This window comes from Falco punctatus (genome assembly GCF_963210335.1).
Source record: "Falco punctatus genome assembly, chromosome: 4".
Classification (NCBI taxonomy): domain Eukaryota; kingdom Metazoa; phylum Chordata; class Aves; order Falconiformes; family Falconidae; genus Falco; species Falco punctatus.
Window position 1 is genome coordinate 24,620,716 of NC_137583.1, and position 21,716 is coordinate 24,642,431.

Genomic DNA, 21,716 nt, shown 5'->3' on the forward strand with positions numbered 1-21,716 from the left:
AAGACTGAGGGCCAAACTCATATTTGATGAGTCAAAGGAACATACAATAGGATTTACAAACTGTTCTCTTAAGGCTTGCCTACAGTGCCTTCCTCTGACTTCCTTCAGAACTGTAAAAGACAACTCACACGGCACAGAATTAAAGAAAACTTCAAAACTGTGAGCCTAATCCACAAACTTAATGCCTTCCTTGAAGGAAACGTGTGCCTGCTCCAAAGAATGGAATGAAATGACTCTGCTGGTATTATCACATAGGCAATAATTTCAATTTTTCAGCACTAAGCAGATGTACTTACTATTAGAAACATACTTGAATCCTCAAAAATCTGCTAGCTGTATTAGAGAAAGAAGCAAATACTGTAATTCCTGCATTCAACAGTTCCTAATCTTGGGATCAGCCAAGATAAGGAACACTCTCAGAATTAGTATGAATCCAGGAAAGCAGAAATTCAAAGTGCTGTAGCTACCCCAAATTTGTTCCCCCTGTTTCCTTCTGTAACATGGATGACTGAATGTGATGCTCACAGGAAGAGCAGGATTTTATATAGGAGCTAATGTAGAATAACTGCTATTCCACAATGACTGCTCCAGGGTCCTCCCTGTTCAGACATGGCTTAAAGTCTTGTACCTAAAACTGATGCAGATAACCACTCCCTACTGAGAAAGGCCACAGGAGACTAAAGTCTACTTGTACTCAAGGTTCACATACTTCTGTAGGAAAAGGTGCCTTCTTACGGTGTGAACACAGTAAAAGAGATCAGAAAATAGGCATCTGTGGAAAAAAAAAAAAAAAGATGAAAGGATGACAGTAATGAGAGAACATGTTTATTAATTGAATCCCTATTTCCCAATATAAGCCTACGCAATGAGAAACCCCTGGAGCTTTCATGAGATGTGCATGCTAGGTGGCTTTGCCAGCTCAGGACTGAGTACGTTGAGGAGCACATTTTGGCAGGCCTGTTCCATGTGCGGTTAAATCTCTCCAGCTAAGTCTGGAAGAGGCTGGAAATACACTTTTTATACAACAAAAGCAGCATGAAAAGTCAGACTGTTACTTCTATTTTTCCCTTTTTATCCTTTAAGTACCATCCTTCTTTAAATGCACTGCTAGTTTCATTTCTAGTCCCTACATGCTGAGGACTTTGCAAGTTTTAAAATGACACTGGTAACACAACAATATTTTCAGGTTCTTAAGACCATGGCGTTAATACAGCTGCTTAACTTATTACATAATTTTTTTTAAATTGAACAAGCAATCATACCTTCTAAAAAAAAGCTTAAAAAGCTTATAATTTACCTGAGTGCACTGCAGAGAGAGCACCTGACTAGGGCAGCTTTTATGGCATGAAAAGATCTCTTACTAGCTTTTAGTATCAAAGAGAAAGTGGGTCTGCTCTGCATGCTGAATAGGAAGGTGACTGTAACTGACATTCCACATTATTTCCACAGCTGCCTGTTTCCCTTTTCATAACTGAATGAAGAATGCATTGTTTTCAAAACCATTTTAAGACTTTGATTTCCCATTACACTTGCTGGATGATGGAGCCATAAATACAAACCGCGTGAAATTCACTGGTGATGTGATAAGTGCTGAGTGGTCGAACCACAGGAATGAGACCAAAACTTAGAATGGCTATTAAAAACAGCTGTGGATGAACCGTATCTGGGATCATGCAATATCCTTGAGCTGGAATTTGCAATCCCTAGAAGCTGGGCATCTAGTTATAATTCAGGTCTTGGAAAACACTACCCCTTCCCCCTGCTCCTTGTTGAAAATGTGTATTTTTTTTAAAGGACTTAACTTCAAGGATGAAAGTGCAGGACATTAACAGTGAAAATCCACCTTTCATGGACAGGACTGGTGTAAAAAAACATTGCTACGTAAAAAAATCTCTGCCTCCAAAGGCCTGGAATTCTAACAGATAAAGCAAAAGTATGGTTATACACTCCTATTATTTCCTCCACACACTAGGGCGTGTGGAACAGCGCAAATTTCTGCCAGTCGAGATTAAACAGAATAGCATCAGAAAAGGGACAGTGAAAAGCTTCTATCATTGACTTAAACAGCTCTTTGTCAGGCAGCAAGGGCAAGCAGCGGTGAGGGTCCTGGGTTAAGTTTGGAGCTCTGTGAGTAGCAGGTCGTCTAGTGCTATGGCTTACAGTTTTGGAGCACTTCCGAGTGACCTGCAGGCTAAGACTTGAGAACATCAAGCTTGCCCCTGCTGGCAAGGCTGGTCTTGTTCCCAACGTGGTCAGTATAAGGATACAAAGCACAAACCCAGCAGCGGCTCGCAGAGGCGGGGTTACGTGAGTCCTCCAGGAGCAGCGGGAGGGAGAGGAGGTCGGCCTCCCCCGCCCCAGGCCCCGCTCCTGAGGGGGTTCTGTCACCGCGGCCCCGCACTACCTCTCCCACACGCACCTGCGAGCCTGGGGGCGCTCCAGCAGGGCCACGACCAGGGGCTGTCCCTGGCTGGCTGCAAACAGGGCAACCGCCACCGCCCCTCAGGCTAAGGGAGGCCCCGGGGAGGCCGTGCCCCCGGCCATGCCTAGGCCACCGCCTCCCCTGCCTCGCCCTCCATCGATAGCTCTGCGCGTCGCAGCGCAGACCTTCGCCGGGCCTCACGTCTCCCTCCGGCCCCGGATGAGCCCTCCTTATCCCCTCCCTTCCCGCCCATCGATGCCTCGGCGCTCGCCCCGCCCTCCGCCGTCACGCCAGCACTCCCGGGCAGTTGGGACGCCGAGCGGGTGGGAGCGCGGCAGGCCGTGGCCTCCCACCGCCGGGGACACGCACCCCTACCTCAGCGCGGAGGTGAGGCCCGGCCGCCCGCCTGGGGGCGGTGGGGCGGGGCGGGACGGGGCGGGGGCCCCGGCGGCCGGCGCGAGACCTAAGCCCCACCCCTTCCCCGCGCGCCCCCCGACCCGGCCGCGCGGGGGCCCGGGCCCGGCGTGTGCTGCCGCCCCGCGCCTGCGCAGGGCCCAGCGGGGCGGCCGGCAGCGCCGGGCCCGGGCCTGTTCCCCCCCGCCCCCGCTGCCGGCTTCTCCCTCCTGAGCGGAGGCGCGAGCGGGCCGCGGGCCTGCGGGGCCCCGGGCGGGTGCCGCATGCGGGACTGTGGAGGGGCCGGGCCGCGCCGCCGGCCTGACGCCGCTGCCCGGTTTCTTTCAGGAAGCCGCGAGGGACGATGCCGGTGCCGCGCCGTTCGCCCCCGCGCTTCGTCACTGCCAGGCGGCCGCGCCGCTGCTGAAGCCGGGAGCGAGCGTTGACCCGCCGCCAGCGGCCGGCCATGGCGGCCGGCTGCCCGCCGCCCTTCGGCGACCCGGGCGAAATGCGGGAGGGGTTCCTGTGCCCCCTCTGCCTGAAGGACCTCCAGTCGTTCTACCAGCTTCAGGCGCACTACGAAGAAGAGCACTCGAGTGAGGACAGAGATGTCAGAGGACAGCTCAAAAGTAAGAGGCATGACAGTGGTGCTAACGCGTTCGTTTTCGCCGTGTAAAATTCCCCGTGGCGAAAGCTGCTTGTGCTGCCAGCGCTCTCAGAGTCATAGCACAGAATCGTTCAGGCTGGAAAAAGACCTTTAAGATCATCGACCCCAACCCTTAACCTAGCACTGCCAAGCCCACTGCTAACCCCAAGTGCCACCTCAGCACGTCTTGTAAATCCCTCCCGGGATGGGGCCCCCGCCACCTCCCTGGGCAGCCTGTGCCAGTGCTTGACAGCCCTCTCGGTGAAGAAATTTTTCCCAACATCCAATCTAAGCCTCCCCTGGCGCAACTTGAGGCCATTTCCTCTTGTTACTTGAAAGAAGCGACCGACTCGTACCTTGCTACAACCTGCTTTCAGGTAGTTGTAGAGAATTGTCTCACTTGTCTTAAGAATACTAAAATACTAGTTGATGTGCATTGCCAAGTGGGGTACAGGGTTCTGTTTTTCTATATGCCACCTTAGGCCAAGGCATAATTTTTATGTTATTCCCAATACTTTCAACAAGTAAATTCCAAATCAGGCACTTAAACAGTCATCACTCTTCAAGTATCTGATTTTCTGCATGAATTTTATTACTGGTCTGCTGGGGTTTTTGTTTGTGTGTTTTTTTCTGATGACTCTTGATTTACACAGTAACCCAGATGAATTCCCGATCATTACTTGAAGACCTTACAGGATATGGTGAATTTCTGGTACTTGCCAGGTACCAATTCATTAATCCCTGGTTTTTGACAGTAGATAAAGCTGTTGTTGCAGTTAAAGTTAAGGAATGTGGTTGGTGGGAAGAGGTGGAAAAGAGTGTGGGTGGTGGAGCTGGCTGTAGATGCTGGGAGTGTCCCAGGGTTGTGCTGTGGATTACCAACTGTTGCTGCTGTTTGAAAAATCCCTTTGAGTTCTGTTTAACTAAAATATTTTTTTTTTACTTCTCTTGTGTACACAGTGTCATTTTATATTGAGAGAAGAATATGCAAAACCTGGTGATAAGTCTGTTCCCTGCAAAAATCTTTCTGGTTTTATTATATTAGAGATAGTGGCCTGGCAGTCTTGAATTTTTACCCTCACCCCCTTTTTTTTCTCCCCTCACATTGCTGATTATTATTTCAAAAGTCTTTTCTCAGTGAAAAGTTTGTTTTTAACAAGCCTATCATAGGGGTAGCACAGTTGAATATTTAATGAATCTTTAAGTTGCTTTCCATCATCTAGCTACTTCTTGGCTCTTAGCACTGTGCTCTTCTTGGACAGTGAAGGTAGATTGGTCAGTACTGCAGTCATGTTCTCATCATGCGTAGATACAGTGATGTAATAGCTGCATCATGAAATGCTTCCATGGAGCATTTAAACCACAACAACAGTATGGTTTTCATTGCGATTAGAGAAAACAGCAACTTAAGCCTGGTAACTTTTCCCAGGTGCTTCTTTTATTTAATACAAAACACCTGCATTTTGATTTTGGTCTAGTGTTATTTTAATCTAAAATAGTGTACTGTGGCTTCTCAGGCTGTCTTTCTTATGTGTTCTTGCGTAAAGGATGTTGGTTTCATCTGCTTGCTTTCTGTCCTAGTTGTTCATGTTAAGGTCTATCCAGTGAAGTCCCTTCTAGAAGAAAGGCCAGCAGAATCATCTATTTAAATTACTTGTTTTAGGGACTCGTGTTCAAACTGTGGCTCACAAGTGGTTGCGCAACTTTGTGCTGAACTCTTGACTATCCTAATTGTGGAATTCTAGAAATGCTTACAAATCACCTTATTACTTCAGTCATGCCGAGGTGGTTAAATTTGACTTCATGGTAAACAAGACTGTGAAATTTCACTTGAAAAGCTTCTGTGTCTGCAGCAAAGCCCTGAGGCATCCCTACTTCCTTTTTTGAGTATGTCAGACTTTCAAAGTCTCGAGTGCATCTACATTTTCGATGTAGGTGGTGTAAAATCCACTTAAGAAACTTCAGTGTCTAAGCTGTCCAGTATGGCAGATGGGGAGGGGGGAAGGTAATCCTCTTTCTTAAATGGTGTTGCAGTGCTGGCAGAGCCCTTGCCAACTTGACACAGTTGGGTTGAGCAGTGCACTTTATATCACTGAGTGTCATTTTGGGAGGTAGCATGACATCAGCAGCTGAAAAACAGCTAGGAATTACTATGTCGGCATGAGGAGCCTGCTGGCACAGCCCTAGTGGCTGAAGCGCAGAGGGGGCAGACTCCGGTAAGGTCAAGGTGGAAATTCCAGTGTTTCAGACAATAAATAAGAAAATTAGAAATACGAGAGGACATGCTAACTCATGGTTCCCAGCAGCTTGTAAGAAGGCTTGATGTATAAAAGATCCAGTTCAAGGAGGTACTGAGTGTGTTTGGAAAAGGAGCACCCTCAACTTCTGCTAGTATTCAGACAGGAACATAGCTGCAAGGGCAATAAAAGCTCTGAAGTTTGAAGTTCCTGGTCTTTATTTTTTTTTGGCCCAGGAGACTGCCCTCCTCTCACTAGCATTCATATGAGGTGATGCAGTGGGCTGTTTGGTACTCTTGAAATTATTCAGGTGTACAAGCACACTGAAATTTGTAGTTTGAGCAACAAGACAAAGAAAGTGCTGAACATCCTTGAGTCATGAAAAAATCATTGGGACTTGAGAGAATGAAGATGGTGTCTATATGATGTCCCAGAATGCTGTGAAATGGGTCCCATAGTTGCTAGGACAGCTTACCGTTCTATGGTGAAGTCCCTGAATGGAGTGTCTAAAACTACTTTGTCATTAGGACCTTAGTGCTACTACTTTATGACAGATAAGAAAGAGCATTTTGTGCCATCTGTGATTCTCTGAACCCTGTTCTGGTTCTAAACAGAACATGATGAGGAGAAACTTGTTATCAAGGAGAAGGGCTTGTGCTAAAAGATGAGGAATAATCCATACTGGTTTCATATGACAGATATTCAGTGACTGCTTGCCACGTTTGATAACTTGAGTTTAACTTTTTCAGATCTAGTTCAGAAGGCCAAAAGAGCAAAGAAGAAATTGCTGAAACAAGAAGGAGATGACAGAACTGATTCTGGATCTCAGGAACGATATGAGTCATTCAGCTATGGTGGAGTAGATCCATACATGTGGGAGCCCCAGGAAGTAGGTAGGAGAGCTAGAAGGTGATACACAGTGGGGTTAACTTTTCTTTTAATCTTAATTGGGTACGTGCTACAGTATTGCTGAAGTTGCATGGAATTGTGTCTGCATTGCATTTGATTTGCTGTAGCATGGAGTTATGGTTTGCATATTGATTTTGTGCAGCCCACCTACGTTGTCTGTGGGATGGGGAAAATGCAGGTAATGGGGGGGTGGGGGATAGAGGAAGTGTAGAATCGGTACCCCAGCAAACTTTGAGAACAGGATAGCTGTTAGTCACTTTACTGTGTCTGAGCCATTGAGGCCTGGTGGTGGATATGTATTTACCCCTGTGCATCCAGCTTTGTTGAAATGTTCTGCAACCACCTTGTGGCTTTTTACAAAACAGATAATCCACTAATTAATTATTATGCTATAGTTATAAAAAATCTCCAGCTTTTGGGCTACACTTAAAGTAGCTGTTAGTTTACCTGTCTGACAGAAAGCTTGTCCATCAATTTTAAACTTTCAGCTTTTTCCCTGGATTTGAGATGTAGGTCATCTTTCATTAAGAAGAGGTTTAATTTTTTTTTTAAAAAGGGGGCCAAACCCCCACCCCACCCCTCTGAATATAAATCTACATTTGTAGAATTTGAAGGATAAGTCGACTGAGCTTGTAATTATAAATACTGCTACTGGAAATTGCCTCCTACTATTACTGGAATGTCACATCTTCATGGGGAGGAAGCAGCACTATCTCTGCTGGTAAAGTGTTCCCTGTGCTGCTGACAGGCTAGGACTTAGTCCTTTGGATCTGCGGAGTCTGGTAATTACACTTTTGACTTTAATTATTTCAGCAGCAATCATAGTATAAATATTAGGTAAGAATAAATTTAGGCAGTGAACTAGCAGAAGGTTTCTGAATATTAGAGAAATGAGAACTGTTTCCTGATCATAGTGGAGCAGGTGAACCTTACAGGTTTTAGAGTAGGATTTGGTGGGTTTGTGAAAGAGACTGTGTGATGTCTCCGAAGCAGTGGTGGAATTCAGTTACCCAGAGGGGCCCTTTCATTCCTGTGAATTCAGCTTTGGAGTTTTTTTGGTTATTTCACTAGTATGAGGAAGTGAGATTCTTAAAATTACATAGGTAGTATTAAAAAGCAACATCTAATTTTGTGTTCTACCACTCGGAATAAAGATACTTTTTTTGCATTACTATTAAAAAAAATATTTTTTCTGTAAATTTGAATTTTTTTTTTAATACCTCACTTATCTGACTAGGAAAAGGATCAAAACTGAAACTTGAAACCAACATTGTAGAGTATGAATTGTACATTTCTTAAAAAGATGCTAATATTGTTCCTTTGTATAGTTGGTGATCAGTTATCTGTATATCTGAACTGTCATCAAGGATTTGATTCAGAACCTCTGAAGGTGGAAGGATGATCAGAATTCTTAAAGAGAAATTGCTGTTGCGTAGGCCTCCATTAATCATTGGATCTGCTTCTTCCCTTAGTTCAACATTGTAGCCAGGAAACTAGAGGGAGTTGGTTTTGAGACTACTACTAGTTGATAATAGCTTGCCAAACATAACTGAGGGCTGAAGAGGGGGGAAAAAAAATCTGTTGCAGATGTTCTCTGTAACATAGTGCTTGTTTTCTGTAGTAGAAATAAAACACTGTTTATTGCTAGCCTGGAGATTAGGCTTTAACCTGCATGTTTTATTTAGAGCAGCACTGTGAAAATGTAGGATTCTAATCTGTCTTTATAATTAGATTAGAACATGAGAAATAGATGTGAACAGAAGAGACAGCTCTCTTTCAAGAGGCATTTAAATCCGTACAGAACACCTGGGTCACTGTGCAAACTTTCTGCTATCTCTCCAGGTGCTATGAGAAGCCATCTTTCTGATTTCAAGAAACACCGAGCAGCCAGGATTGATCACTATGTAGTTGAAGTCAATAAGTTAATAATCAGGTTAGAAAAGGTAAATCTGCTGCTTTTTAATATTCTACCCTTCTGAATGCTTCCTAGATGAAAAAAAAATCATATTTTAGTATGAAGTGTGCCCATTTATCTGCCAGTGCACTTTATAAGAAATACTGAACTATGACTCTCCTCACGCATAACTGTTTTCCTTTTCTATCCTTGAGTGCTGTGCTTGGTCTGACCCTGTACTGTGGATATGATTTCTGTTTCTATGCACTGTTTTCAAGCTGAAGATGCTACTTCCACATGCTTCAAGAACCATCTGTTTTCCTGTATGTTTTCTCCATCTTTTACTTTACTAAATTTCTCTCTAATGTTTTTGTCATGATTCTTCCAGCTCCTTATTCTTCAAAATCTGCCAATGATATACTTACTTTTTGGCTCAGATGCAGTAATGTTGGATGCTGGAAGGATTATGTCAAAAATGCCCTGATTTGTACAGGTTTGGCATTCATTGTTTAGCACTACTTGTGTGAATATGGCATTAGAAATAAGATAGTTGCAGGGATCTGGTGTAAAACAGGCTGAGACTCGTATCTCCTAAAAGTGTCAGGTTTCTTTTTCTTGTTGGGCTGGGTTGTGTTGGGGTTTTTTTCTTGCAAAAGTACAGTTTTCTTGAATGAATTGTTTATCATCTTCTAGCTTACATCGTTTGACAGAGCAAACACTGAGTCAGCTAAAATAAGAGGTTGGTATGAACTTACCTCAGACTCTTTGCTCCTGTAGTTTAACCAGCTGAGGAATTAATTGAATGAGTATCTTATCTTGTGCGTATTCCCTCCCCTCTTGCTTGGTCACAGCTATAGAGAAGTCTGTTGTGCCTTGGGTCAGTGATCAGGATGTTCCGTTCTGCCCAGACTGTGGCAATAAGTTCAGTATTCGAAACAGACGGCACCACTGCCGCCTTTGTGGATCGATTATGTGCAAGAAGTGCATGGAACTTGTCAGTCTTCCTTTGGCAAGTAAGTACAGTGTGTGGTGTTAATTCCTGCTTTCCTTAGCTCACTCAGGGTGCTAACTGCATCCTGGCTTGTTGCCATCAGGAAAAAAGCTTCTGGTAATATTCTGCCTTTGCAGAAAACTTGGCCCTTAATGTATCATTGTTTCATGCAGACACTTGTCAGTGAAACAGAGTAAGAAGAATGATGTCTCCATTCTTTGTCTCTGTTCCTCGTTCATCTTTGGAAGTGTTACATAACACTGAAAGAGTTACTAGAAGTAGTAGTATATACTAGTAGTAAATGTATTTAATATTTAGTGTCTTACCCTACTGAGTACCATAACTATGCAGTATTAACTTAAGGAATTATAAGTGCCAAGGTTCTTGACATGTAAGATTACTGTGGCTATTTCCAGTCTTGCCCATGGTTGTCCAAATGCTGACATTAAGGAAATTCATCCACAAGCCTTGAAGAAGCCCTTCAAACTTTATTTTCTTCATCTAGTGCATTGGAGAGGACACAGTTCTCCAAGAGAATGACATTAACTATGCTTTTTTGAGCATTCAAGCATAAAACATGGACAACATTAATGTACCTTTTCTTCCACATGCTATCCTATATGCAAGCTTCAGCATGAGAAAGCTTCTAGGCGTAAGTAGAGTAGGTGGTTCTCAGCAGTCTGCTCTCTAGGTGCTTTTAGAATGGAGCAGGATTTATAGTGAAGACCCAAATTCTCACTTGCAGTCTTGGTTGTCATTGGTTCCTTGCATGTCTTTCATGGTTTTCTAATTTACCTGAGTATCAAGTTTCTGTTAAAGCACAATTCATTTGTGTTGGTAAAATCTGTCAGCTTCTCCAATCACTGTAAAATTACCTGTGTATAATTTTTAGGCAAACTCACTAGTGCCAGCAAAGAGGCCTTGGGTTCTCATACTAGCCCGAACTCCTCACCTAATAGTGTCCATGGTTCCCGCCGTGGCAGCATTAGCAGCATAAGCAGTGTCAGCTCAGTTCTGGATGAGAAGGATGATGACCGTATCCGTTGTTGTCGGCACTGCAAAGATACCTTGTTGAAAAGAGAACAACAGATGGATGAGAAAGAATACACTCCGGAGATTGTGAAACTCTATGAGGTAAGTCAAACTCTTTGCTGCTCTGATCCTCAGTGTATCTATCTGCAGTTGTCATTACCTGATTTTCGGCTTGTTACCTCATGTCCAAGCTCTTACTTCATGATTTAATACTCGCTTTCAAAAGTGAGTTCAAAAAGGCTTTATTGGGTGTTTATGCCACCTAACAAAGGTGTATTGGAAATTGTGGAGCCAGTTAACCGTATAGTATTTATATCCTATGATAACTCAAATGTTGTTTTAAGATACATCTTCATTCTAATCGTCTGGAACTAATAGTTCTGAGATGCCTTTCTTAAAATTTGAGCTATGTCAGTTGGGATTCCACGGAACAGTCCTTGTTTAAACCAATGACATGCTGTGTGCTTTGTTGATGGGCTGCACTGGAACTACAGGATTCAATGTCAGCACTGTTGTCCTCACACTGATGGCAAGTGCTTTTTTGAACCATCTGTATCAATCAACAGCATATGGCCGGAACAGTGTGTTCAAATATGCTGCGAAAGCAGGTACTGACAATAGTCAGGTATCTTTTCAGTAAAGTCTGCACACACCCCAGGTTAATATTAATGGGAGTTTCTGCTGGTGCACTTTATGAAGAGGTTTAAGGCTAGAAGTTGTCCAAGTCATCCATTAAAACAGCTTCTGAATTCAAAATTCACCTTGCAGGCGTACAGGGAGACTTCCTCTGTTCCTGCCCATGCCATCTGTGTTCTGAGGCTAACTGGAGGGTCGTGTCATCCTCAATAGTTAAATGGCTTTCACCACAGTCAACTTTGAATGTGCACAGGCAGCAGGAAAGGTTTATGTTGGCATGTTATTGCATTAGTTTTATTAACATAAGTTACTTATACATTTTGTCTTAAACAAGAAACTCCGACTCTGCATGGAGAAAGTTGACCAGAAGGCACGAGAATACATAAGGATGGCAGAATCACTAAAGTAAGCTCCATTTGCTGTTGTTATTTATGAATATATGTATTTTTCCTCCCCAAAAGCATGGGAAGGACTAAAGAAATGGCATGCTAAGGCTGCAGGAGTATGTAAATTGTAAGAAAAAGCAGTGTTAGGTTATCTGTTGTCTTTTGGATGCTCTTCAAACAAAGTAGTATTTAATTAATTATTAATGGTCACATTGCAGACAGAGAGGTCCAATTTATTTTTTTTAAAGTCAATTTCTGGTGAGGCGCCACTGTCATACTTTGACATGTCATGTTTGCAAAAAGGAAGTACAAAGTTACAATTCTTGTTGTGTAAATAAGCCTCTTTGAACTGTTGAAGTAAGATACTGCTGCCTTCAGCTGCATGGTATGGCTTCCAGGTAGTGCCAGCAGCAAATGCTTCTCACCTGTTCTTGTGTAAAGCGAGCCACCTTCACCTGACAGTTGTTCCTGAATCTGGCTGGCCTGCCCTGTGCTGCAGTGTATAAGCAGCACATATTGTGCTTCTGTGCGTAGTTTCTCGTGGTACTGTTCTCTCATTGGGGTAACTTAAACTTCTCCAGCTATATCTGCAGGAGGTTGTCATCTTATACTTCTGGCTTGTACAGTAGAGGAGTATAGACATTGGTCTTAGACTATGAAGGACGTTCATTTGGGATGTTAAAGTTCACAAATACTTCCTGTACCTGTCTTTAGATCGGGTGGTATAGTAAAATTAGGCTGTTGTTCATCATAACAAAACCATTTTTGTAAAAACACACCTGCCAAAAGGAAGAAACAAGTATAGAAGGTGAAAACCTAGCTAAGCTGCTCCTGGTTTTTGTCGATTCTTCATGAGAGTTGGTGTTATGTGGCTTGACAACTGAAGAAGAGTAAAAATATTAATGTCCTTGGATAATGGAAGCACATGTCAGACTTCTTACTGATGAAATTAAAGATTTCTGACCAGGACTGAGTCTCAGAAACTTGGATCATACGGATAGTGGCATTGCTTTTGAGAGAGTGATCCTTGTCTTTTGTGTTTGTGATACAAAAGGAGAGGAAGTCTAAAAACTGCTGAAAAGTCTTTCCCAGTAAATCATAATTTGTTTCATCAATAAATGTGATATTCTAGTAAAGTGCATGTAATTAATTGTGTCCCCATGTGGACAGTCAGTTACTAGCATCTTAAATGCTTTACCTATGTGGGGTTGCAGGCTTTTGCTTTCTGACAAATGCTAGTAGAGATAACTATTTTACTTCAATGGTATAGTTAGTTCCTCAGTCAGTCTGTTTTTTCGATACCCAGTTGCCTGGAAAAAAACCACAAAATAGATGCATTTGCTAAATGTGTGTATATTTTAGATGTTACTGGTAGAGACGCCTTCCTGTGTTAAAATACAATTTCTCCTATAATAGTAAATAATAACGCAATCATAAATAAAATTCTCTTCTGTGGAATGTTCATGTTCGCAAGATGATTGTCATTTTCCACTTCTGTCACAAGGAAAGTTTTTAAACACAATGAACTAGAAATAAAATCATTCAGCCCCTTTAGTGTTAGCTGTTCTTACCATTGTTGAATCTTAGTCATCTTGGGATAATTTTTAGTGTTATATATATTGTTAGCTGGGTGCATGTCTTACAATAAAGTTGTATTTATTTCTTAGTGCTGGGGAGACAACCTACAATCTTGAGCACGCTAATGACTTGAGGGTGGAGATTCAAAAAGTATACGAATTTATAGATGCCTTAAGGTAAAAGAAGATCTCTCTCTTCACCCCCCAGCATGTGTCTGTCTCCCTCTGTTAGGACTTCTCTGTAGTTTTTCTCAACTGTTGGTGTCTGTGCTGGTGTAGCACATACCTGTTTATTCACATGGATAATCAATTTGTCTGCTCAGTTGTAAAGAGCATGTGAAGAGGTCGCTTCTGTTCCTGTGCACCATCAATTTCTACTTCCCTTTCCAGCCTTAAAAACCATGCATATGCATTCCTCTGCAGTGGAAATAACTAAGCACTGAGGAAACAAATAGCAGCACAATTTGGGGTTTGTTTTGTTTTTAATTAAAAAAAAAAAAGTACTAGTGGAAAATGTTATAACCTGTAATACCCAAAATGGTTAACTTAAAAGAATGTCAGAAAGCTTTCACCCGTATTGTCGCTCTCCCTTCTGCTGCATTTTTGCTGGCCCTTGATTTTGAACTGACAAAGCTGTATGTTTGTTTTGGTTCAGTAAGAAGATTTTGAATCTAGGCTTGCATGAAGATCCCCAACCTCATCCTAAAACACTACAACTTCAGAGAATGATAAGATACTCAGCTACACTTTTTGTTCAGGTAAATGGAGCTTATGTTATGAGCTGTATGTATGTTTTGTACAGTGTTCTCTTCTTGGCCAGACATCCCTGTGGTTTGAAACTGTTTTGACAGGAGGTTTAGTTCTATACATTTTCTGTAGTTCCCCTAATGACTTATGGTAGCCTTAAATGAGCTGGAATACAGATGGTGTAGTCTGAGCAGCATTGAGTATAGGGACCTAAGAAAATGTGTGAATCTTGTCCTTGTCTCTTGCTGAGATGTGAACCTAGTCTGTGGTGCAGTTATGACAGCAAAGACGTGCTCAGAGTTGCAGCAGTGACTGCAGCATAGAAGTAGCCTTTATTTGTTTGTGGGGTGTTCTGTTGGTACCTCTCCTTTCAAGTACTGAATGCCTGCAAGCAACAGTGAATATTTCATGTTTTGCCAGGAAAAACTGCTTGGCCTAATGTCCCTGCCAACCAAAGATCAGTATGAAGAACTGAAAAAGAGAAGACTGCATACGGTAAGACAGGTTAAGATCTGTTACATCTTGCATCAGGGCCTCCTTCAAGGGCCTGGTAGCTGCATGTGTATGAGTAGTTGCCTTGAACATTGGATTCCAGTTTTTCATTTTTTATGCAGATCATTCCATACCCTTTTTCAGGGATTCATGTAACTGTCATTGTGTTTTGTCCAGAACTAAGTAGGTGTGTACTGAGCAGCTGAATACTTATAGAAAGCAGCAGTGACTTGGCTGCCCATGCTGTTTCTGCTGTAGTGCATGCAGAGCAAGCCCTAAACAAAAGTATGTTAGTTCATGTGGATTTTCACATTGTTTTCTGGAGTTCATTTGCACAAGTAGAATTTGGAGATTTCTATTAGTGGTGGAAAAGGACATACTGGAATAGGAATACCTCTTCAGAGAGAGAGAGAGGGTTTTTTCAGTTAGGAGGGAAGATGACAACTGTAAACTAAACCAGCTTTATCTTGAGGTAGAAATTAAGAAATACGAGTTGTTGCACTCCAAAAGCTAATGGTATCGGTGACCTTTAACACTGTTGTTCTATTACAGATGTCTGCTGTAGTCAGATGTGATACGGTTCCTGTCCAAATTAATCTAGACCACTCTTTGCACAGTGGCACTAGGCATTTTTTTGTTCTATATAAAGCACTGTCACTGCTCCTACTTGCTCTCAAGTTTGTAGAGGCAGATGCCATGGGATTTCAATCAGTATCATCAGAAACAAACTGAAGGGAAGCACTTGGGTAGTAATACGAAAATAAGCATTTTCTGCAAAGTAGGCAAAAATGCAGCTGATCCCTTTCAGTGATGGCCAGTAATGTCTAAGATCAGCTAACTTCTTGTACCTATGGATTCTTAGAACAGATGTTTTTCAGGCTCATGGTGTTTTCTTTACTACATTTTTTGTTGTTGTTTTAGGTGGCTCTTGAAACACAGGGAAAACAAGAGGAAAAGCAGAAAGACTTTATCTCCAGAGCTGCCATTAATGGTGATGCAACTCACCTTAAAAAGGGAACAGTGAGAAAATCTGAAGGCTGGTTACCTACATCTAGTGTATCAAGGGAGAGTGAGATAGCGGACCCCCTCCTCCAGCAGATTGACAATATCACGTCTTTTATTAAGCAAGCAAAGGCAGCTAATAGGATAGATGAGATCCATATGTTGCAAGAGAACCTGAGGCAGCTTCAGGATGAATATGATCAGCAACAGACTCTGAAAGCTATCGAGCTTTCTAAAAAACAGGCAGAAGAGGAAGAGATGCAGAGGGAGGAACTTCAGGTCCTTCGTGAAAAAGAGTGGGAAAGAGAACACCAGAAGTTCATGTCTCGGCACTCAAGGACATGCTCCTTAGACTTCAGAGAAGTCAAGCAGCATCAACATGAAGTTGCAAAAGAGGACTGGAACTTGACAGCACATGCATTGGATTTGGATATTACTCAGAGCAAAGGGGACCCATGTTCTGAAACTCCTGCTGTTGAGCAGCTGCCAGCTACAGAGCACTTGACCTTCACACTCAAACCCCAGAATGTCCCACAGCGTGGCAAAGAGCAAGACCAGACAGCCTGTCTAAACCCATTTGAAGATGAAGCAGATACCCCTCAGTTACAGGATGATTCTACTAACCCATTTGTCAAAGAGACTTCTCCAATGGCTTCTTTCTCTGACACAGCTCTGCAGAGTGATAAAAAAGAATATAATCCATTTGAAAATGAAGAGGATGAACAAACAAATGGAGCACCTGGCAGTGCTTCAAATCCTTTTGAAGAGAATGAAAATCCATTTCAAAAGCCTGGGGGCAGTTGGAATTCTGGGAATCCATTTGAAGAGGGATCTTCCACCAATCCCTTTGAAGTGGAGGATGGCAATGAGATCTCTGGAGAGGAGGCTATAGAGGAAGAGCTGCTTCTCCAACAGATAGATAATATCAAAGCTTATATATTTGATGCCAAACATAGTGGACGAATGGATGAGGTGGAGGTACTGACAGAGAACTTAAAGGAACTAAAGCACACATTAGCAAAGCAGAAGAAATCCAACTGCTGAAGCAGCAATAGGGCTGTGTAATAATTAAGTCTGCTGTTAAGTATGGGAAGGTAGAGCAGATACTTATAAACAGGAGTACAGATCACAAGAGGGAATTCTGAGAATCTTGACTTTTATGCACTTTCAGTTAGGCATTTCCACTACTACTTGGTCTTGAAGAAAGAATTATTGAGGTATGCTGCTGGTCTCAAATACTTGTACTAAGAAATTTTAAAATAACTCATTACAACATTATTTTAATGCTAACTTGTCCTATTGCGTGCTTATTCTGGTTACAGTGGTTAGGGAACTACGATTTGGAAATGTTTGCAATGTTGGTTTGTCATCTTTTCCCCCATTCTGTTGTAGTATTGACATTTCAAGTGGGGCTTTGACTAAAGAAACACAAGATCTTTTCTAAAACTTCCACATCCTCTGATAATGGCACAGTGCAGTGTTACAGGCTAGTGCAATTGCCTAATGGTGTTAGGAGAAAGTGCTGTTAAAAGGCTGCTGTGATTCTTTGAGGTGCAGGATGTACAAGCTTGCAGATCAATTTTGTGCAATGCCAATACATAAATGGGATCTTAAGGCTGAGAACTTTATAACTGATCTTAATATAGTAACTTTTTAATGAGTTTATAAAAATTCCCAAGTAAAATTTGGATCACCTTTACTTTTCCATTTGCTCTGAGCACAAACTATCATGTAGTAGAGCACACTGTGCTGGCTTCAGAGATCTGCTTGTGAGGGAACAAGTGTCTACTCAGTTCCAGGGAAACAAGCATCAGGCTAGCACCATTTCACACTATAATATAAAGGGTGACCCTCCAATTCCTAATGATTTTATGGAATGTGTTACAGATTCCTTTAAATTCTCTGGGTGACAGAATGATCATGTTTATTTGTGAGACTGGAACCCTTTCTTTGTAGCATTCAAGAAACAAAAGTCTTGTTTACAATGGAGAGCTGAAGTGCCACTGAACTGGAATTGTGTGAAAGCTGGAAGACAAAGTCTGTGGCTGCAGTAGTGCCAAATAGCAATTCTCTTTCATATTTGATGCCCCTCAGAAGTTGTTGGGAGAAGCAGGCATGTCTGTCTTAAATAAGCAGCTCCACACTGGAGTAATCTTATGGATCCTGTGGTCTGGGGGAAGACTAGTGATGGCCAGCACCTGTGGTGCAGGAGGGCTTAGAGCTGGGCTTCTGCAGATTGGTGGCAGAAATGTAGGATAACTTCAGGGTTAGGTCTGACTGTGCCTGCAAAAATCAGAGCTTGAGCTGCTCTGATTTTTATCTTTGAAAGGCAGAGGTCCATCATCAGATGTGTTTGAAAGGGTGGTGGGGAGGGTTTAGTCTAAAGGGCATGTTTATTTTAAGATGAAATAGAGTAATATCAGGCAGATCACGCTGTATAGCACAGTAACAGTGGGCTTACTCAGAAGTGTAAACTTTTTTGGAACAGGACATGTCTTTTTAATGTGTATTAGCATAGCCGTAGCCTAAGCATTGCATATTTTAGAGACACATAATTACACAACCTAAAGAGCAGAAACTCTCTAATAGTTTTATTTTGCTGTAAGTAAGTGTAGCTGGGGACTTGTGGAACTGTTTTAGAAAAACAAATCACTTATATCTTCACTTAAGAGCACTAGTAACTGTTCAAAGTAACTGAAAGCAGCCAGTTAAGGACAACTGACTTTCTTCTTACTATAGCCTACCTCTGAAGTTGAAAGGTGTGGAACACATTGTCTTAAGACCATGAAATTTTTATACTGAGATGTTTTATTGACTCCTTGAGTATTATTTTGCACCAAGCAAAATGAAGAAGAGCATTCCGAAAGGTTGTAAACTAACAAAACACATGCAGTGTGCCACCAGATTTATGAAGGCAGCAAAAAAGAAATGTTGAAATAGCTGAAGGTAAGCCCTGGAATTGTTTAACAGAAATAGTACAAGGTAGTTATTTAAGGCAGACTTGTTTGCTAGTCAAGAGGATTGCTCCCTGCACTGTAACACAAAGGGTTTTTTTGGTATCAACATGAAAAACATGGTTTTGGCAGCTTCAGCTTTCACATTTAAAAAGTGAGTTTTCCCCTTGTTAGAGCTGTCCTGCCTTGTTTGTATTTTCAGTCTAATACACTAATAATTGAAGTATCCTTATTGTACACAGTAATGTATTTTTACAAGCAGATAACAGACTAGCATACCTCATGATCTTTGCCAGTGTTAAATGTGCCAGACTATAGACATCCGATACTGAAGTCATCTCCAAAGTGAAGACCTTACGCCTAGTATCTGGACTGCTGTGAGGCTCACAAAGGCACAACAGAACGAAGACATCTTAACCATAAAGCTCAATAACTAGGATTGACTTTTGTTAAAATTGCATGCACTACTCTGTATGGAAACTTTGTAAACAGAGATGAAATAAAACATGTTTATTTTGTGCTGCTTGTCCTTGACAGTTTTTACAGGATGCTTTCACATGAATCACTGTGCAGTTTTGTATTCAACTGTTAGCTTGGAAATGCTGAAACACAGCTCTACAGTAATCTGCATATGTAAGCCTGACTTAAAGGTATGTGCAATTACCAATTTGCAAGAAATACAGTACAACCTGTCACGTGTTTATATACTGTTATTGGTACCATGTAATTGTTTCGTGGGGCTGAAGCTACAACGATTCAGAAGGTTTTTTGACCACATGCAGAGAGCAGGAGTGTTTGAGGTTAAGAGGAGGTATATAGCAGCACTGGACTTTAAAGCATAATGGACTCGCTGGCTAGAATTTGCTGGAAGTTGATAAATCTAGGCACAGTTTGCCTTTTTGTGGCTTTAAGGGAAAAAAAAAAGGAAGACCATTCAGGAAACTGTCTTATGAGTAGCTTTTTTTTCTTGAAGGGGAATAAAGGTAATCGTGAGGCATATCTTTTAAATGCTAACTTAAGTGTTCTTCAGTGCTGGTAACTCTCTGCCTTGATCAGTGCTGCTCAGAGCTGCACTATCAGCTGCAGAAGTTCTATCTTGTTAATGAGACTTCAACTGTTTGAGTGGTAACTAAAAAAATTAAGAAAATTCAGGCTTTAGTTTGAGCCTGGAGTAGCATTATCATTTGGCAGTCTTCAGGTGGTACAAGATGGAAATCAGCAGAAATGTTTTTACACCACTTTCTACAAATTGTGGAATCCTGGACTGCTTCTAAGATTAACTTTTTGGCAACCATGATCTTGGTTTTGCCACAACCTTATACATGCTGGCATGAGTAGGAAGGAAATACGGCTCTGGTCATTCTGTCTTTCCTCGTTCTGTTTTCTTTCTATGCAGTGTTGACTGTAATGCTTTGTAAAACTGGTGCCAAAAAAACTGGGTTTTTAACTTAGTTTATTTTTCACTTCAATTATTCTAGTTGTAGCTGTAAGAAAACTTGAGACAAGGTTGTCTGTACTATATGAACCTGCTTGTTCCCATTTCCAAGAGCTGTTAGCTCTTGTTTCTCATTGAAGTACCTTGATCATCCAGCCCCGAGGAAAAACAACTGCATAACTTGAGATGTCAGGCTGATGCTTCATTTTTTGTAGCAGCTTTGTATTTTCCCCTCATCTCCTTGGGCAGTGGCACAAAAGCAGGGCAGGGGACTTGGCCTTCAATTTCACACATGCATTCTCGCAGATGATACTTCCTGGGCCCAAAAGTTGCGGGATGTGACAGTTTTTTTCTTTCCCTTTCCTCTTTTTCAAGCGTTTCTCTGGAAAAGAGATCCATTTGTTGCCATCAGAAGCCTGGACAGCATTATTTCCTCTCCCCTCTCTGGACCCAGGCTACCAGAAAGATGGAGTGACAGTTCCTAGCCCCTGTCAGTTTTGGCTGGGAGGAGCAGCGTTTCTGTGTACTTGAAAAAAGCTCGCAGGGATGGTGTGTGCCGCATGCGAGGCTGTACGTTAACCCAAGCGTCACTTACTTGCTTTTCCCCAAGATTTTCCTAATGTGCTCGGTTATCTCTTTGTTGGTTTTATCCTCCACGTCGACCAAGACTTGTTCTCCGCTGTCTGCCAGGACAGATTCGCAGCGGAGCGTCAGGCGGTGCCCGCTGCCCCCTCGGTTCCGCACCGGCTGCCGGCGCGCGCCCCTCCGCCGCGGCGAACGAGCCAGGGCGCGCGCGGCCCGGGGGCAGCGGGCCCCGAGGCGAGCGCGAGCGGCTGCCCCGCGCCTGGGGGTCCGGCGCGCGGAACCGGCGCGCGGGGGGAGGGGCCCGGGGCGCAGGCGCCGGCCGCACCTACCCAGGTAGAAGCGGAGGAAGGGCGAGGGGGTCATGTTCCTGAGCAGCAGGATCTGCACCCAGGGGTTCCTGTACTGGATCTGGGGGACGCTGAAGAACACGAACCTCCTGGGAAGGGGAGGAGAAACAGGCGAGCGCGAGCCGAGGCGTCTCCGAGGGCGGCGCCACCCCCCGCGCTCCCGCCGGCTCACCTCGCCCCCGCGCTCCGCTCCCCCGCCGTGTTGTAGTTCACGGTCATCACCTTCACCGAGCTCTTGAAGACGATGTCGCCCTGGCTGAGGTACTGCAGCGTCCGCCGGATGGGGAACCGGCCCTTCATCAGCATGGCGGCGGCGGGGCCACGCGCGGCTGCCTGCCGGCCGGAAGCAACAGGAAGCACCGCCCCGCGCGCGCCCCGCGGTTTCCCCCCGGCGGGGGCGGGGCGGGGCGGGGCGCTGCCTCACGCGCCGTGCGCAAGTGGCGCCCAGGCCCCGCGGGGGCGCGCGGCGCCGGATCCCGGCCGCAGCCGGCCCAGAGCGCGCGCTTCGGGAGGCGAGGCGGCGGGAGCGGGGCGGGTCGAGGCCGGGACAGGCGGTCGCGGCGGTCGGAGCGAGCAGTGCCGCTCGGCAGCGACCGCGGGAAGCGGCGGACAGGGAGATGACCCGGGCGCGGCGGGGGCCGAGCTCCGCTTCTGTTGCTGCCGTTTGTAGTAACGTCATGCCTTGATGCAAATTACATTTATGAAACATGCTATTAGCAAGGGGTATTTTTTGTTAGGGGCTTTGCCCGTCCCATTAACCTTCATTTAAGCAGTTAAAAAAGCGACTTAATACATTATTCGGCACGGCCTGAATGAATGTACGTTTTTGTCTGTAACGTGGCAGGCAGCTCTGTGAAATGCAAAACATGCATTTTGTGCTCAAGAAAAACTTGCCCAACTCGATGCACAGGGCACACACATGCTCTGAAACTCGATGCACAGGGCACACACATGCTCTGAAACAAGTCCTGCATGACCTTCCGTTGGTGCATACTGACCTTGACTATCAAGCGCTTTTCAAGATGCCTGTT

At 43.7% G+C, this 21,716-nt stretch overlaps 2 protein-coding genes across 5 annotated transcripts; one reads left to right on the forward strand and one right to left on the reverse strand.

Annotated features, from left to right (window-relative positions):
- Positions 1–811: 811 nt before the first annotated feature.
- On the forward strand, positions 812–19,246 carry RBSN (rabenosyn, RAB effector). 2 transcript variants are annotated; one of them, XM_080387583.1, is made up of 12 exons: positions 814–2,809; positions 3,164–3,444; positions 6,448–6,591; positions 8,450–8,550; positions 9,195–9,240; positions 9,353–9,514; positions 10,385–10,626; positions 11,495–11,565; positions 13,214–13,300; positions 13,779–13,881; positions 14,291–14,365; positions 15,284–19,246. In XM_080387583.1, the coding sequence occupies exons 2-12, from the start codon at positions 3,282–3,284 to the stop codon at positions 16,406–16,408; spliced, it is 2,319 nt and encodes a 772-aa protein (XP_080243709.1). In that variant the 5' UTR covers positions 814–2,809; positions 3,164–3,281; the 3' UTR covers positions 16,409–19,246. The 2 variants fall into 2 exon arrangements, with proteins under 2 accessions (XP_080243710.1, XP_080243709.1); XM_080387584.1 differs by lacking the exon at positions 13,214–13,300 and having other exon boundaries at positions 812–2,809.
- Positions 9,961–21,053, reverse strand: MRPS25 (mitochondrial ribosomal protein S25). Of its 3 annotated transcripts, none has more exons than XR_013928122.1 (6): positions 20,858–21,053; positions 20,668–20,774; positions 20,349–20,436; positions 19,897–20,135; positions 10,445–10,559; positions 9,961–10,287 (listed from the first exon to the last, which is right to left on the reverse strand). XR_013928122.1 is itself a non-coding variant. In XM_080387663.1 (5 exons), the coding sequence occupies exons 1-4, from the start codon at positions 20,989–20,991 to the stop codon at positions 19,943–19,945; spliced, it is 522 nt and encodes a 173-aa protein (XP_080243789.1). In that variant the 5' UTR covers positions 20,992–21,053; the 3' UTR covers positions 9,961–10,559; positions 19,897–19,942. The 3 variants fall into 3 exon arrangements, 1 of the variants encoding a protein (XP_080243789.1); XR_013928123.1 differs by adding an exon at positions 12,745–12,856 and having other exon boundaries at positions 9,961–10,559; XM_080387663.1 differs by having other exon boundaries at positions 9,961–10,559.
- Between the last annotated feature and the right edge of the window lie 663 nt (positions 21,054–21,716).

Coding starts and splice junctions, on each gene's coding strand:
- RBSN (XM_080387583.1), top strand. CDS start 3,282: ATGGCGGCCGGCTGCCCGCCGCCCTTCGGCGACCCGGGCGAAATGCGG. Junction 3,445..6,447: donor TGTCAGAGGACAGCTCAAAA/GTAAGAGGCATG, acceptor TAACTTTTTCAG/ATCTAGTTCAGAAGGCCAAA. Junction 13,301..13,778: donor GAATTTATAGATGCCTTAAG/GTAAAAGAAGAT, acceptor GTTTTGGTTCAG/TAAGAAGATTTTGAATCTAG.
- MRPS25 (XM_080387663.1), bottom strand. CDS start 20,991: ATGCTGATGAAGGGCCGGTTCCCCATCCGGCGGACGCTGCAGTACCTC. Junction 20,437..20,667: donor CTTCCTCCGCTTCTACCTGG/GTAGGTGCGGCC, acceptor CTGTCCTGGCAG/ACAGCGGAGAACAAGTCTTG. Junction 20,136..20,348: donor AAAATCTTGGGGAAAAGCAA/GTAAGTGACGCT, acceptor TCTCTTTTCCAG/AGAAACGCTTGAAAAAGAGG.